We start from the raw sequence: 16,301 nt of genomic DNA, 5'->3' as shown, positions 1-16,301 counted from the left end.
AAAAATTACATAAATAAATATATTCAAATCACAAGGGGATATTCTATGTATACAAAAATTCAACCACAAAAATTTATATGAGAGTGAAAATGCTTAAGAAAATGATAAAGAGATATCGTCAAGAGTTGAGTGGATTAAGTGACTCTTCTTTGCTCATCCTTTACAAGGAGATTAATTTGCACCTGATCATCCTATCATTTATGACTAACTGCTCCTTTCTAGGAAATAATACCACATTCTAGATTTAGTGGTGAACTTTAAAATGTCTTTTTATACACTGGCACAGATGATTGCAGAACTCTTTTGCAATTAAAATGTCTTTATACTTAAGTTTATGATCTGAATGTTGCTTGTGCCTTGGTGGGTCCATGAAATGAGCTTGTTTTATGGACTTTGTTCAACTCTGTTTACAATGAGCTTCTACAGGCTCCTGATGAGCCATTTTCAATTTGGGCTTGGGCTCGGGCTCGGGCTATTAAAAAACCCATTGATATTTAGTCTCTGAGCAACATTTGTTTGTGACTGATAACTGAATTAAATATTGTCCAATTTGTTCTGTGCCATTTCTGGATTGGGGCATTTACATCTGGGATGCACGAATGCGTCAAAATGCCCGCTGCACCCGTGTCCGACGCAACAACGCGCGAGGGACGCCTCTGCCTGCACGTTGGTGCTGCGTCCAGCTTTTTCTTTTCTTTTCTTTTTTCTTTTTTCTCGTTTCACTATGTGGGCCGACTCGCGCCGATGCGCGTTGAATCGGGCTAATTCATGCCAACTCAGGCCGTATTGGTCCATATCGGGTGAAACCGCCGAAACGCCAAAATTCAAAAAAAAAAAAAAAAAGTGCAAAATCTTCTTCTCTTTCTCTCTCTGTCTTGTTTTCCTACCTCTACTCGGACTAGATGTTGCGTAAACTGGTTTAGGAATACTAAAGAAAGGTTAAAAAAAGAAAAGGCATGAACTGGGAAGGGGAGTGAGTAGAAGACGAAAGTTAAGAAGATGAAAGAAGAAAAAATATGTAGAAGTAAAAGGCTAACTTGGTGTAGATTGTTTTTATTTTATTTATTTATTTTTTATATATATAAATTAAAAGGTGGGGAGTAGATTAAGCTTTGGAAAATGAAAGCCTTGAAAAAAAAGGTAAATTTGATATTTTGACGAGACCAAACGTGATGTGTTGTGGACTTGTTGGCACTAGAGTGGCAGGTGAATGGAGAGAATAAAAAGAAAAAGATTTTAATATTGTGGGTTGTATTTAATTTATGATCATCATGTTTTAGTTATTATTTACTATTTTTTTTTAAAATTTGGTATATATTTATATAATGTGAAAAAGTATGCTTAGCAATATATTAAAAAATATAAATAAAAATATTTTTAATTGCCAAATCCCGTCACACCCGCATCCACCTTTTTCAAAAATTACCAAGTCTCGCACCCGCATCTACACCCAAGTCCCGAAACGCACCCATGCTTCATAGATTTACATTTGTATTTTGCATATTATTTCAGGCAACTGTGACCAGGCATCAAATATTTTCTATTGCCTATGTTTACCAGGGTTTGGAAACATGTTGTCCAGAAAGGGGATACGGTCATTGATGCCACTTGTGGCAATGGTTATGATACTTTAACAATGGTCAAAATGGTCGCTGATGAATCAACCAAGGGATGTGTTTATGAAATGGATATTCAGAATGATGCTTTAGAAAATACTACAAAACCCAGATTTTATAAGTACAGTTTCATGCAAAAATCCATCAAAACAGAAGCAGATACTGAATTTTAGCACAAAACCCAAATGGCCAAACACCATTAATATTCTGTTTTGTCCTTGAAAAATTGAAACCAAAAAAAGAAAAAAAAAATCATTTTTGTCATATTTGAAATTCTTCTTCATTAGTCACTTTTACAAAACACAGAAGGAAGTGAAAGAGGGAAAAGGGGTACCAGAAAGAGGAGAATCATCTGGAGTATGATTTTGAGTAGAAGTGAGTCCATTCGGCTCAATGGGCTGCTTCACACAAAAGCAGAGGTTTCTGGCGCTACTCTGCGAAACGTTTCTTCGAGAAGAAAGTGAGAGTTTCTCCATGAAACCAATAAAGGGTTTCGAAATTACAAGCGAATGTGAACAACAAAGTCCAAGCGATAACATATCTCTCTGTGTGTGTCTGTGACAGAGTGTACAAATTTGGACTGACAAAGTGATAATTTCATTCTTTGAAGTATATATGGCGCGTTCCGACTTTGATAGCGTTTTTATTTTTTTATTTTTTTAAGTAATCATGGTCCAAATTTAATACATAAAAAATTCAAAAATTCAAAAAAAAATTCAAAACATATATGGCTATATATAAATCGTCATACTATTTTTGTCCCTAAACTTTATTAAAAATTTATTTTTTAGTTTTAAATTTTTGAAAGTATATTTTTCCGCCCTAAACTATTGAAAATGTTTTATTTTTTTACTTAAAACTTAAAAAAAAAAAATACTAAACTATTAAAAAAATGCTCTTTTTTCATTTATATTTTTGTCCCTAGACTATAAAAAAATCTATTTACAAAACTTAGGGATGAAAAATGAACTTTTTAAAGTTGAGAGATGAAAAACAAACTTTTGGTAAAATTTAATTGAATCTTATGTGAGCTCATTGACACTAGTTTATTGTTTGCTATTGAAAACTTTATCACTTCGACAACTATGAAACATATTATGAGCAATGTGTTCACTCAAATATTTGTGCCTATGTTAGAACCTCATTTCATCTTCATTGTGTGTGAGTGAGTGTTTTTTGTTTTTAAAACAACAAAAACAAAAAAAAAACAAAAATTTTTTTTAGAGATAATTTCAACTTATTAGGAATGCTTGATGAATTGGTCGAATATGAGTAGTGGACAATCACTTTCATATAAACTAAAATAGAGGTATGAGTGATTTCTATATTAAAAAAGAAGTTTTGAAATCAAATGTTTCAACTTTCAACCTACCGTTTGATTTAATTGTGAAGAATTTTATGGCATAGTGTTTATACGTTTTCCAATTCAAAAAATCTGAAGTTTCAAAATTTTAATTTGTAGGGTTTCGAAGGGTAAATGGAAAAAAGATTAAGGTTATAAACATTTCAAAATTCCCTAAACTAATTTTTAAAATAGGATAGTATTTCAAATTTATTGCATCTATTTTATAATAGTTGTTCTTTATTATTAAACCAAGACATCAATTGGATTTAGTGTAGGCAATGACTGAACCATATATCTCTTATTCAACAATAAAATATTTTATCCATTAAGTTAGCTAGAACCTACAAAATATTTTACCAGTTGGATGTGCATTATTGCGGCTGAATTGAATTCTATGTAACATGTTATCTTTCTGCAGATGCATCCAGCATCCATAATGAAGGATGAATGTACACATGTATACTTTGTAGGCAAAGGTTGCAAGCGGAATCTGGTGTGACATTTGTGCAAATTCACAAGGTAATCTTCTTTGAGATTACTATTTTAGCTGCATATATAATGGAAGACAATATCAATAATTCTAAAATTTTCAATTTTCTAGTTATCGTCCACTTCCAATGAACTGTGACCTGTCATTCATGACGTAATAATGATCTCTTAATAAGAAATAAATTTTAAAAATGATGTAAACCAACTTTGAACTTATAAATTAATCTATTCCTATTCAAGAATAATAGTAGCATAAGTATAGTGATGATCTTTTTTTCTTTTTTCTTTTTTTTTTTCTTTTTTTTCAAATGGTAATTAGTTTAAGCTTGAACATTATTTACTGGGAGTCAAGCTTCAGAATAACAGAATTGTCAGATTGAGAAATGAAGACATTAAAAATTTATTACACCGTAAGAAGTTTTACTTGGTTCTTGATTTAAATCACACACTGCTAAATTCTACTAAGCATAGAGATATGACATCAGAAGAAGAAAATTTAAAGGGCCAAATAGATTCTTTGCAATTTATTTTTTTCACCTTTATATTTGATTATTCTTTGAAAGTGTACTCAGCTTTTCATTAATTTATCAATGTTTTCAGGAACCATGGTAGCATTACTTCTTTGTTTGTATGATGATCTCGAATAAGCTTGACTAGATACTATTGTAACGTCATCATGTTGTAGAACTTTTGGAAATCCACATGAATGATTATTGTTTGATTCATAATATAGTTTATTGCTCATCCAGTCTTATGTTGTTAAACCGCCATTAAATAAAGTTTTAAGGAATTTGCTGGTGGAAAATTTTGATTTTCCTGCAGAATGTTGTGGCCCTGAAGCCTTTTCCTTTTCACTTGCTGCACCTTTTTTTTTTTTTTCCTACTTTTAAAGAAAGATTAGCAGGATTTATATTCTATGCTTAAGGCAAGCTTAAATACTATTAAAAAAAAAAAAAAAAGATCTTTTTTGTAATATCCCAAAAGATCTTTTTTGTTCTGTAAGGCATGAGGCGAACTGTAGATAAGAAAGTTTTGGTAGTTATAGGGAAAAATTCCTATCAGATTCATTTTGCACGGATATGTGGTAAAAATATAAAGCATTAATGGCACCCAACAATTAAAAAGCAAATTTATTAAAAAATAAATAAATAAAGGGCTTCCACGCTGCTTGGGTCCTTGTCCCTTATAGGCCTTGAAAAACTAATAACAGAAAATATAAAGAAAGTGCTTAGTTACTGTCAACTTCATAAACAAAAAAAAAAAAAAAAAAAAAAAAAAAAAAAAAAAAAAAAACTCCCAAATTGATGTAATAATGAATGTAATTAACCACATTAATTAAAAAAAATGCTAAAATTAATATAAATTTTACTATATATGTCTTCCAATATGATTGACTTCAAGAGCAAATTAAATAAATGAATGTCACAATAACTTTTATTTAATTGATGTCATATCAATTTGTAAAACTTTTATAGTTGTAGCTTTGCTAGCATTGCACATAACTAAATGCCTGAATTAGTTTTTATGATTTATGATACACTGTAAGCTTATACAAAAAAGTGATATTAGGGATACTACAAATTTTATTACATGAGCCTTTAAACCTTTGTAGTAAAGTTAATAATAAATTTAGTATTTTCCTATATTTCAAATATAGAGATAGTTATCACTAGAGGTTTTAACTCAAATCTAAAATTTATGAGGTTTAAGGATAACGGGAAGACCGTTAACTGGAATGGATGATAGTTGGTAAGTAATCTTTTCATCTGGAATTTGCTTTCTCCCACTTGAATCTTGTCACCACATTATGCATATACACTAGTGTTTGTAAACGAGCATACTCCCCTCCAGCGCACATTCGAGGTCCTCCAAATGGTACAAAAGTGTAAGGTGCTGGGCCATTCCCTTCAAATCTTGAAGGATCAAATTTCTCAGGATCTGGAAAGTATTTAGGATTTTTGTGTGTCGAATGTACGGACCAAAATGTCTGCAAAAATATGGCTTCAGAACTCTAAGCATTACCATTAAAAGATGGATTCAGATCTCATTACACTAAGTATAATTTGGCTAATGTATTGTTAATGAAACATACCTTCCACCCTTTAGGGATAGTAAAACCTTTGTAAGTAAAGTCATGTATAACCTCTCTGAATGCTCCTTGAGCAGGCGATAATAGCCTCATCGACTCACATGCTACATTCCAAGAGTACTTCATCTTTTTAATGTCATCCCAATTCAACAAATCCTTTGGACCTTTGGATCTTGCAATCTCCACTTGCTCTGCTTAACAATATACCCCGCTTTTTCATTAGATTAATCTTTCCAAAGAGCACCATGTGTCGCTTGTGCAGAGAGCTACATGCAGCATACTAAATAAAGTTTTTGAATTTCTTATTATTAGCTAGTGTATGGCCACTAAAAGATTGGGGCATTATAGTCGATTAGCCTCACCCAGCAATTATTATAAGGCCTCTGTGATGAATTAAAACAATCCTTAATTACAAACTTAAAACACAAACAAGACACATTGAAACACATACTTTTTGCTTGTTAGAGGTATTAGGTTTATGTGTGTAGGCCCAAGAAGCCCAATTCTATTGTAAGCCCAGGTATACCTAACCCAAACTATCTCTCCCTACATAAACCCAAATTAAGTAAGTAGAGAAATCTAGCATTTGAAAATTCACATAAATAATAAATCATGAGTTATTAATTTTTTAAAATTTTTTTTTTTTACAAAATAGAAATTCTACTCTAGCCTAATCTATGTATAAATGTGTGTGAAACTCCCTCCTGGAGATTTGAACTCCGGTCCTTGCCCCCCACACTTTACAAACACTTATACTTGTAGAGTAACCATCGCACCAAAAGTGTGCGGTGGTGAGTTATTAAATCATTTAAACAAGGATTGTGATGTATTAAATTGGTCTTGTGACTTCCTAAAAAAAAAAATTGGTCATATGAAAAAATACATATAAATGATCGTTTGAATTGCCATGTTATGGGTTTGAGGGTAAATGATAGAGCTTGAAGGTAAACTCTATCATTTTTCCCATATACATTCTATCCTTGCAAAATTTCAAAATTATCAAAATTAATAATTATCCATAAAATGTGTTATGAATCGAATAGTAAATAGAATATAATTAGTACAAAATTTAACACTTATGTTTTAAGAAGATCCAAAATGTTTAATCTAGGTTGGGTTTGGAAATAGATTATAAAGCCAGCTTATTTTACTATTTTATTTTTGCTACTATTCATAGATCTCACTACACTTTTTGATACTATTATTAGGTTTCACTATACTATTTCAGCTAACTTTTACATTTATTTACAGTTATTTCAACAAAAAGTTTTCAATTTCAGCTAAATAAGCTGTTCTCAAAACGGATGTGAAAATTTTAAAATATTAATCTAATAAAAAAGTTATTGAGTAAAGTAACATTAACAAAATTGCTACACCAGTGTTTACTTCGTATATATTTCTGTAATAAATGGTTAAGTGGTAGAGATAGCTAGCCATAGCAATTGTAGATAGCATGTTTAGAAGAAGTACCTTGCAAGACCAGATTGTAAACATGAGGGAACCCTGCTAGATACTTCAACACGGATGTGATAGCAGAATTAGTGGTATCATGGCTAGCAATAAGTAAGCCCAAAATGTTTCCAGCAATCACCATCTCGTCCAAAGCTCTACCCTTCTCATCTGATGCAAGGAGTGTATGAGTCAATAAGTCATGAGCAACTGTCCATTTATTCTCTGCTAGCTCTTTCTTCCTCTCTTTGATAAGCGCAAAAATCTCTTGGCGAATAACTTTGCCTCCTTTTAAGGCACAATTGTAGGCTGTACCTGGAATATTTATAGGCACAGACACTGTACCAGCTTTGACAAGGTTAAAGGCATCAGAAAATGTTTTCACATGGTTATGATCTGTGATACTCATAAACAACCTACAAGCCAATGCAAAGGTATACTTCAATGACACTGACAAAATCTTGACTTGTTTGTAAGGACACCAATCTGTCTCCAAGTGTTCCTTGGCCATGGAATCCATGATAGGTATGAAATGTTGAAGAGCTTCTGGCTTTAAAAATTCAACCACGAGGCTACGTAATTTAGTAGAATCATTGTTGTTACAGCTTTCTTCAGATTCAAACACTACTTTCTGTATGCTTCGTGGCCACCAAGCGGTGACATATTTTTTCTTGTTGGAGAACAAAAACTTGTTTCCTGAAGCACCACACAACACAGCCTAGTTCTCCCCAAACAGTGAGGTTTGAGAGAGATCCTGAGAGTATTTTCTCATTCTTTCCTTAATGAATATCTCTGGGGTTCCCCTTTGTCCAGCCGTACCAAATTCCAATGTTTCTCCAATGATTGGCCAACCCTTTTTACCAGGTGGTAACTTGGAATGAGTGGAATTTTGTCTAAATATGACGAAGACAAGGCAGAACGAAATAGAAAGGACCACAACGTGAAGCAGGTTTGGAAGGATATCCATTGCAACTTTAACAATTACACCAATGAGCAAGACTAGAAAATAAGGTGAACAAAGCACTAGAAGCTAGAAGGTATGGTTAGGAACTTAGGATGCATATAAATAGAGGGAGTGGCAGAGCCTAAAATTTTGTCAACGAGGCCAAACCTGCACATATTTTCAAAGTTTTGTGAGAATAACACGAGTTAGTTTCTTGTATATTAAATACGTTTTCAAAGGTTTATTTGCTTCTATAGAGTGAATGTGCACATGAACATGCTTTGCGAACTACTATTTTGTGCAGTACTTTGTGGTCCATTGTTGAATTAAATTTTAGTTTTGACACTGATGAGCATGTGAGGTATAATATTTTATGTGTTATTTTGTGGGTTCCAATTAACTCAGCTGATAAAGTCTTTGATAGTTGAATAAGAGATATGAGATTCAATTCTCGCCTGCACCAAAAACCGATTAATGTCTTGGTCTAGGAAATTTCACATAGTCAAAACATTTAATGTGGTCATCATAAGTTTAAAAGGTTATTTAATGCATTAAGGTTAATTGAGGTTTAGGGCACAGCACTTTAGGAGTTGCCAAAAACAAATCAAGGTTTTAGGGAAAATAAAACTTGGTCAACTAATCTAGTCAATGGCAAAGGAGACAAGCAAAATGTAATTTCTCTAGAGGAGTCAAGCTAAATGTATTATTGTATTTCAGTATCACTAACTCTTGATATCTTTAACTATTTTAATATAAATGCATATTACTTTATTTTTTAGAAAAAAAGTTGCTAAAGACTGAAGAGATTTATTTGTATATTTTTATATACTTATGCTCTAAATACTCCTAAAATGAATGTCTTCTCTATGACAAAAAAGTCAACATTAAACAACAATAAATTAAAAAAAATATATATATAAATATATATTTTAAATGAAGGGGGCATTACCTAAAATTTAACATCTACTTAAATTTGAAACTTAACACACATTTTGGTAACAAGAATTTTTTGATTTCTTAAAGCAAGACCAATACTATTTACCAAACAAATGGACGGCAGAAAACAAAGTTTCTTCAATTTTTTTTAAGAGAATTTCAATTTATGACGTTTGCATTTAATGATAGATATTTATCAAAACCATTATCCTAATCAATTTTTGGTGTAAATAAAAATTGAACACAAATCTCTTATACCAGTTGAGCTGTATGCCTGTATGGTACCCACTTCTTCAAAGTTTTATGCTATTAGAAGTTTAGAACCGGAGTGGTTGCCACAAAATTTTAAAAACATAACCAAGCAATGCAAGAGAGAAAAGATACCTCGGAATACCTCGTCATTGTTGCGGCTCATGACCCATTTTTCCTAATAAGAGGAATAGCTTTAAGCACCGTTTAAGCTTTTTGGTTGCCGTAGATATAGCTAATGTAACCCAAATATCCATGAGGATTCTGGCATTTTACCCTTAATTTTGAAAAAAATTAGCAATATGCCCCTGTTTGCAAACTATATAGGAGCGTGCCCCTGTTTCGATACTCGATTATCCTAAAATCGAGTTCAATTAAATACTCGATTTGTAGAAAATCGAGTTATGCCCGATCAAACTTAAAAAAAAATATAAAAAAAAAAAATTTCCATGGAACTCGAGTTTCAGGAAATCGAGTTCCATGCAAAAAAATTTTTTATAAGTGTGATTGCTCTATATTCAGGGAGCCCTATAGTAGCGTTTTTAAGCCCTATAGTGACGTTTTAAAGCCCTATAGCGGCGTTTTCCTGCAAATATTTTTAGAACTGTGATTGGCCCATATTCATGGTGCCCTATAGTGGCGTTTTTAAGCCCTATAGTGACGTTTTAAGGCCCTATAGCGGCGTTTTTATGCAAAATTTTTTATAAGTGTAATCGCTTTGTTCTGGGTGCCCTATAGTGATTTTTTTTAGGCCTTATAGTGACGTTTTAAAGCCCTATGGCGGCGTTTTGGAACTCGACTTCCCTAAAATCGAGTTCTATGCTTTTTTTTTTTTTTTTTTTTTTTTTTTTTTTTTTTTTTTTTAGTTTTATTTGAAATAACTCGATTTTCTACGAATCGAGTATTTTAATGAAACTCGATTTTAAAATAATCGAGTATCGAAATAGGGGCATATCCCTATATAGTTTCGAAAAAGGGGCATATTGCTAATTTTTTTCAAAATTAAGGGCAAAAGGCTAGAATCTCCAAATATCCATAACAAATCCAAATCTAACACACAGACAAAAAAAGAAGAAGAAAAAGAGCCGACTTAAATACAAATCATTCCAAAAACTTAACAAATAAATAAATAAATTATTAAAAAGTTTACCAGTTATGGTTCCGGTGGCATAATGGTGGTGGAAGGCCGAGCAGACGGCAGTGGGACCCTGAAAATTATCTCTCTCTGCACTACGGTTCTTGAAATTTTACTGTTTTTAAATTTTATTTGAAGGAAAAGAACCAAAGAAAATCATTACTGGTGTTGATGATAATAAGAAATTAAATAAAAAAAAGGAGCTGGAATTTTTCAATGAAATTCAAATAATGAAATCGTTGGACAAGCAAAATGAAAGGAAATAGAGAGACAGAGAGAGTCAGGTTTGGGTTGAGTTGGTAGGGTTAAAAGTGATGATATGACATGACATGTAGGAGGGGTATGAAAATGTGTGTAAATAGATTTTTTTAATTTTTTTTATTCGAGTAACAGTTTATTCGGTTAGAATTAAAACTTTTTCTTGAAAGTGTAAATGAGAAAATTAAAAAATAAACTAAATAGTACAATAAATTTTATGAATAATATTAAGGGTCTGATTATTATGTATCTTAAGGATATGTATTAAATTTTTTATTTTTAAAAATATTTTTTTGGAATTGAAAAGAAACTTTTTTAAAAAAATGAAAATTAATATGTGCCCGCACATGTTAAGGTACACATTAATAAAATCCTAATATTAAAAAAATATAATAAAACTTATAAATAATTTTGTGTGGTGGCAGCATCGCGGCATGGGCAGTGGCAAGATTTCAAGCTCTCACATCTCAGTTTCTCTCTGTTACGTTTTGGTGGCTTCTCGGCGTGGGCAGTGACAAGGTCTCTCTCAATCTCTCGCCTCTCACTCCTTTTGTCTTGCCTCTTAGTTTTTATTTTCTTTTTTTCTTTTGTTTTTCCGTTTGGAGTTTGGAGTCTTTGAACTGCTGGGTTTACATTTTTAGACTTACCATTTTTTTTTTTTTTAGATTTACATGTGGGCTGGCCGGCTGGGTTACTGGTTCACAATTTTGGAGAGGGCTCAAGCTACAAAGTAAGGGGGCCCAATTCTTTTTGTTTTTTTGGTTGAAAATTAACTTACTAAAAAAAAAAAATTTGGTCCAGGGGGCCCAGGCCCCCACCTGTGTTCGTCCCTGAGTGAGAATGAAGATAGAGAATCGTGATAATTCCCTATCTTTTCTATTTATCAGTGGCAAGCAGGAGCGGAGCCACATAGTGGCTTGGGGGGGCCGTGGCCCCTGCAAAAAAAAAAAAAAAAAAATTTCCCATTAGACTATGAAGAAAAAATAATTAGGCCCCCCCAACCTTAGACAACCGGCCCCCCCTACCAATTTCTCACCCATTCTCCCAGGCCTCAATAAAAAATTAGGAACATCCTCAAATTAAAAAAAAAAAAAAAAAATTATCTGTTCTACTTTCCAAGCAAAAAAAAAAAAAAAAAAAAAAAGCCTAAAAAAAAATTGAACTAAGATCTGAAAAAAAAAAAAAAAAAAAATCACAGAGAAGCCCACGACAAGCTAAGCCCACGGTGAGCCCAGCAGCTCACTCACGGCAAGCCCACGCATTATCAAACGAAAAAAAAAATACAGAGAATTAGAAAATCCAATCATCACGTCGCTGGCAGAGAAATCAAATCGGTGGCAGATACCACAATGTCCGATATTGCCTATACAAAGCAAATCAAGCTCAACAGCAAACCAAACTCAACACTCAACAGCAAACCAAACACAGAGAGAAACACAGAGAACACAGAGAGACAGAGGTTTTTATCTAAAAAAAAAAAATCCCCAATACACAAATAAAAACCAAACCCCAGCAAACCCACGGTCACGTCGCCGCAGCTTGCTCGTCGTCGCCGTCATTGCTCGCCCCTCATCGCAGATCGGAGATCGGCCTCTGCTCCGGTGCTCCCTCCGGCCCTCCCTCAAGGTATTTCTCTCTTTTTCTCTCTCTTTATCTCACTGTCACTAAAATGAAAAATGGAACGAAATCTTTGTAGATCGTCGACGCCAGACGGTAGATCGGTCATCACTCATCGGAGATCTGCCGTTGACTAGTTGCTTCCTCCGCTCCGGCAGTCCGGCCCTCCCTCAAGGTTTCTCTCTCTCTCTCTCTCCGCGAATGGTTTAGACTGTTTAGTGGAAATGAATTCTGCCTGAGCCTTTTTATTCTTTTAACTTTAATATCATCTCACTCATTCAATTTTTTTTTTTTTTTTTTTACTGAATACATATCTTATCCGGTTATTCCTCATTGTTGGTCAATGGTCAATGTGTTGGTTTTTAGTGTAAACTAACATTATTAAATAATAATTAATATTTATTCAAAAGTTAGTAATTAAATTATTAGCTATTATTTATTGCAATTTTTTAAGAATTGTTTAATTATTTATTGCTATATTTTAGGAATTGTAACAAAGGATATGTTATGCTAAAATTAACGACAAATAAATTAAAACTATATTGCGTAATTACCAACTAGGATTAAAGCATTATAATTAATGACAAATAAATTAAAGCAATATAGTTTATTGTTATGCTAAACAACAATAATTAAAGTTATATAATTAAATTAACCAATACATTATAAAAGATAAATTAATTAAATTATTTGAGGGGTTATTATTAATTAAAGTTGTATTAAAAATGGGTTGACTGTTTAAATTATAGTGAAAATTTTGTTTTTTCCTTGAGTATGAATAATATTCACTATAGAGATGATAATGGATGAATTTTATTTCATGAAAAATCGTCGTCAGGCATAATTTGATTCGGTTGATGACCTGACCTGACCCAAATAATGAGAGATTTACTGAGGCTTAGTCCATGGAGCGGAGGCTTGGGCCGACAAAAATTTTTTGGCCTGTTTTGTAACCCATTGTGAATCCTGTGCGCAGGATATAAAAACTGTTTTTTTTTTTTTTTTTTTTTTTTTTTTTTTTTTGTGATTGGGGTTTTGTCTTGTTGTTGTTTTTGAGAAAGAAAAACACTGTAGTCGCACATTGTAATTTTCTTTGATAATAGTGAAATCCCTGCAACTCTGTGGACGTAGGCAAATTGCCGAACCACGTAAATACTGTCTTGTGCGTGTGATTGTTTTACTTTTGGCGTTTTGTTTTCTCTATTTTTTTTGTTTCTCACAGGTTTGAAATTTCGGTTGAATTCTCAACATGTTCAAGTATATAATAATATATGAAAGTTGATAATTTTGTATCCAATAGACTTAAAAATTATATTTGGTACATCTCTGTTACAACCCGGCCCCCCCAAGTATATATTCCTGGCTACGCCCCTGGTGGCAAGATATAGTAATATAATTGTTATCTTTATTAAGAAGAGGAAAAAGAATATTCTATTTCTTGCATCGTGCACTCTTGTGCTCCCATATATATCCTAACTGAACTTGCTAGTTCTTGTCCATCACCTTTTCTCTTCTTGCTCATTCGAATTATTGTGGAAGGTGATATGGATTTCTTCCCAAACCTGTTTCACCTTGTATTCCTTTGTATTTCGTTCTCACTCATCTTCCTCATATTTAAACAAAAATCAACTCGTGCCAAGTTGCCACCTGGTAAAACAGGATGGCCTGTCATTAGGGAAACATTGGAATTTGCCATGGCTGGAACCCCAGAGACGTTCATTAAGGACAGAATGAGCAAATACTCGCGGTATCTCTTCAAAACCTCAATGTTTGGAGAGAACATGGCTGCGTTTTGTGGAGCTTCCGGAAACAAGTTTCTGTTCACCAACGAGAAAAAATATGTCATCTCTTGGTGGCCACGTTCCGTGGAAAAAGTTATGTTTTCTCCTGAAACTCTTGAAAACTTTGTCCCAGAAGATTATATTGCAATACGGAGAGCCATAGTTGAATTTCTCAAGCTAGAAGCTCTTCAATATTTCATACCTATCATGGACTCCATGGCAAAGGAACACTTGGAGACAAATTGGTCTCCTTACGGACAAGTCAAGGTTTTGCCGCTTTCAATGAAGTATACCTTTGCATTCGGTTGTAGGTTGTTTATGAGTATCACAGATCGCAACTATGTGGCAATATTGGCTGATCCCTTTGCGCAGATCAAAGATGGTTTAATGTCTCTGCCTATAAATATCCCTGGCACATCCTTTAACCGTGCATTTAAAGCAGGCAAAGTTATTCACCAGAAGCTTTTAGAAGTTATCCAACAGAGGAAGAAGGAGAACAGAGAATAATGTGACAGTTGCTCTTGACTTTATAACTCACGCGCTTCTTGAATTAGAAGATAACAGCAGATCAGTTATGAACGACATTTTGATTGCTAGCAACATTATGGGCTTACTTTTTGCTGGCCATGATACCGCTAGTTCTGCTATTACATTCGTGTTGAAGTATCTAGCAGAGTTCCCTAATGTTTACAATGAAGTCTTAAAAGAAATTTCTTCTCAACAGTACAATAAGCATATGTCTTCTTTCAATTAAGGATAATTATGCTATAATTCTTTCCATTTAAAAGATTTTCATCAATTGCAGTTGGGGGGTTCAACAACAATTTTAATTGAAAGAGGTAAAAAAAAAAAAAAAAAAGGTTAAATGCAAAATTAAAGCGCCACTTGACAAGATCTCATGTACTTCTACATGAGGTCTTTACTTTTACATAGAGACCATATATATATGTGGGAGGAACAAATCTATCCCCAATCAGGTATTGTCCTCTTTAGGATGAGTAGGATCGACCCTTACTCCCACCTGCACGGATTTGCTCAATCCCACATTGGGGAGAGATGCCTCCCACCCTTGCCTTATAAGCACTTGGCCTAAGGAATAGTGTAGCATAGTGTGTGTGATCATGGGAGGAACGAATCTATCCCCATTTATGAGTATCACAAATCGCAAATATCCCTTTGCCCAGATCAAAGATGGTTTAATGTCTCTGCCTATAAATATCCCTAGCACATCCTTCCAAAAAAATACATTTAATCATTTTCATTTTGCATTTAGAGAGTTAAGGATATACAATGTGTTCTTATATGGACGCTGTTAAGATTTAATGTTTTATTTTATAATATTTAATTGGAAGTATCTTTGGATATTTGATAGTTTGACCAAGTCTATAGGATATTTGGTTATTTGATCTCAGCCAGATTTCATGGCTGTGAAGTGTCTCACGTCGCTATCCTAGCTTGTAGGAATTGTAGATAGTGCTTTCCTATTTTATAGTAGTTGTAGTTAATGCTAGATAAAGTGTTGTGATGTAAAGCCTATTTATAGGCTCTTTTGTTTATCAATAACATATTCAGCTTTTATCATTCAACAAGTCCCTTTCTGCCTTTTGTTTTTTCTTTGTATCAGAGTCCTGTGTTGGCACATCCCTTTTGCTTTCTATTTTTTCTTAACTCTGTATCAATGGTATCAGAGCCAGTGAGAAAAGCACGAGAGAAAGAGTCCTCAAATAGTATTGATGGCTACAGATTCAAACTTTGTGCAGGCGGCAATCCCACGTTTTGATGGTCACCATGACCATTAGAGTATGCTAATGGAGAATTTTCTTCGGTCCAAAGAGTATTGGCTGATTGTTGAATCTGGAATTCAAGCACCAGCACCAAATACAACCTTGTCAGATGCTCAGAAAACAGAGTTGGAAGGGAGAAAGCTCAAAGATTTAAAGGCAAAAAATTACCTTTTCCAGGCAATTGATCGTCCCATCTTGGAAACAATTCTTAGCAAAGAAACTTCCAAAGATATTTGGGATTCCATGAAGAAAAAATATGAAGGCTCTGCTAGAGTGAAGCGTGCACAGCTTCAAGCCTTGAGAAGAGATTTTGAGACTCTACAAATGAAGGATGGAGAATCTGTCACCAGCTATCGTGCCAGGACTATGGAGATTAGCAACAAAATGCATTTTCATGGTGAGAAGATGGAAGATGTCACCATTGTTGAAAAGATATTGCGTTCTCTGACACCAAAGTTTGATTATGTTGTGTGTTCCATTGAAGAATCGAAAGACATAGACGCATTTTCCCTTGATGAACTGCAGAGCTCCTTGCTGGTCCATGAACAGAAGATGAACCGAAGTTCAACTTCAGAGGAGCAAGCTTTAAAGGCTTCTATCTCTACTCATT

The 16,301-nt window shown here is 33.6% G+C and overlaps 1 protein-coding gene and 1 pseudogene across 1 annotated transcript; one reads left to right on the top strand and one right to left on the bottom strand.

Moving 5' to 3' along the window:
- Positions 1–5,139: 5,139 nt before the first annotated feature.
- LOC115986096 lies at positions 5,140–8,010 on the bottom strand (annotated as a pseudogene).
- Positions 8,011–13,670: 5,660 nt separating this feature from the next.
- Positions 13,671–14,414, top strand: LOC115986095 (beta-amyrin 28-monooxygenase-like). The gene has a single exon (XM_031108957.1). It carries the CDS (start codon positions 13,671–13,673, stop codon positions 14,412–14,414), a length of 744 nt encoding a protein of 247 aa, XP_030964817.1.
- Positions 14,415–16,301: the final 1,887 nt, after the last annotated feature.

Source organism: Quercus lobata, chromosome 4 (genome assembly GCF_001633185.2).
Source record: "Quercus lobata isolate SW786 chromosome 4, ValleyOak3.0 Primary Assembly, whole genome shotgun sequence".
Classification (NCBI taxonomy): Eukaryota; Viridiplantae; Streptophyta; class Magnoliopsida; order Fagales; family Fagaceae; genus Quercus; species Quercus lobata.
The sequence above is the reverse complement of the archived record's forward strand: the minus strand, read 5'-3'. Positions and strand labels throughout refer to the sequence as shown.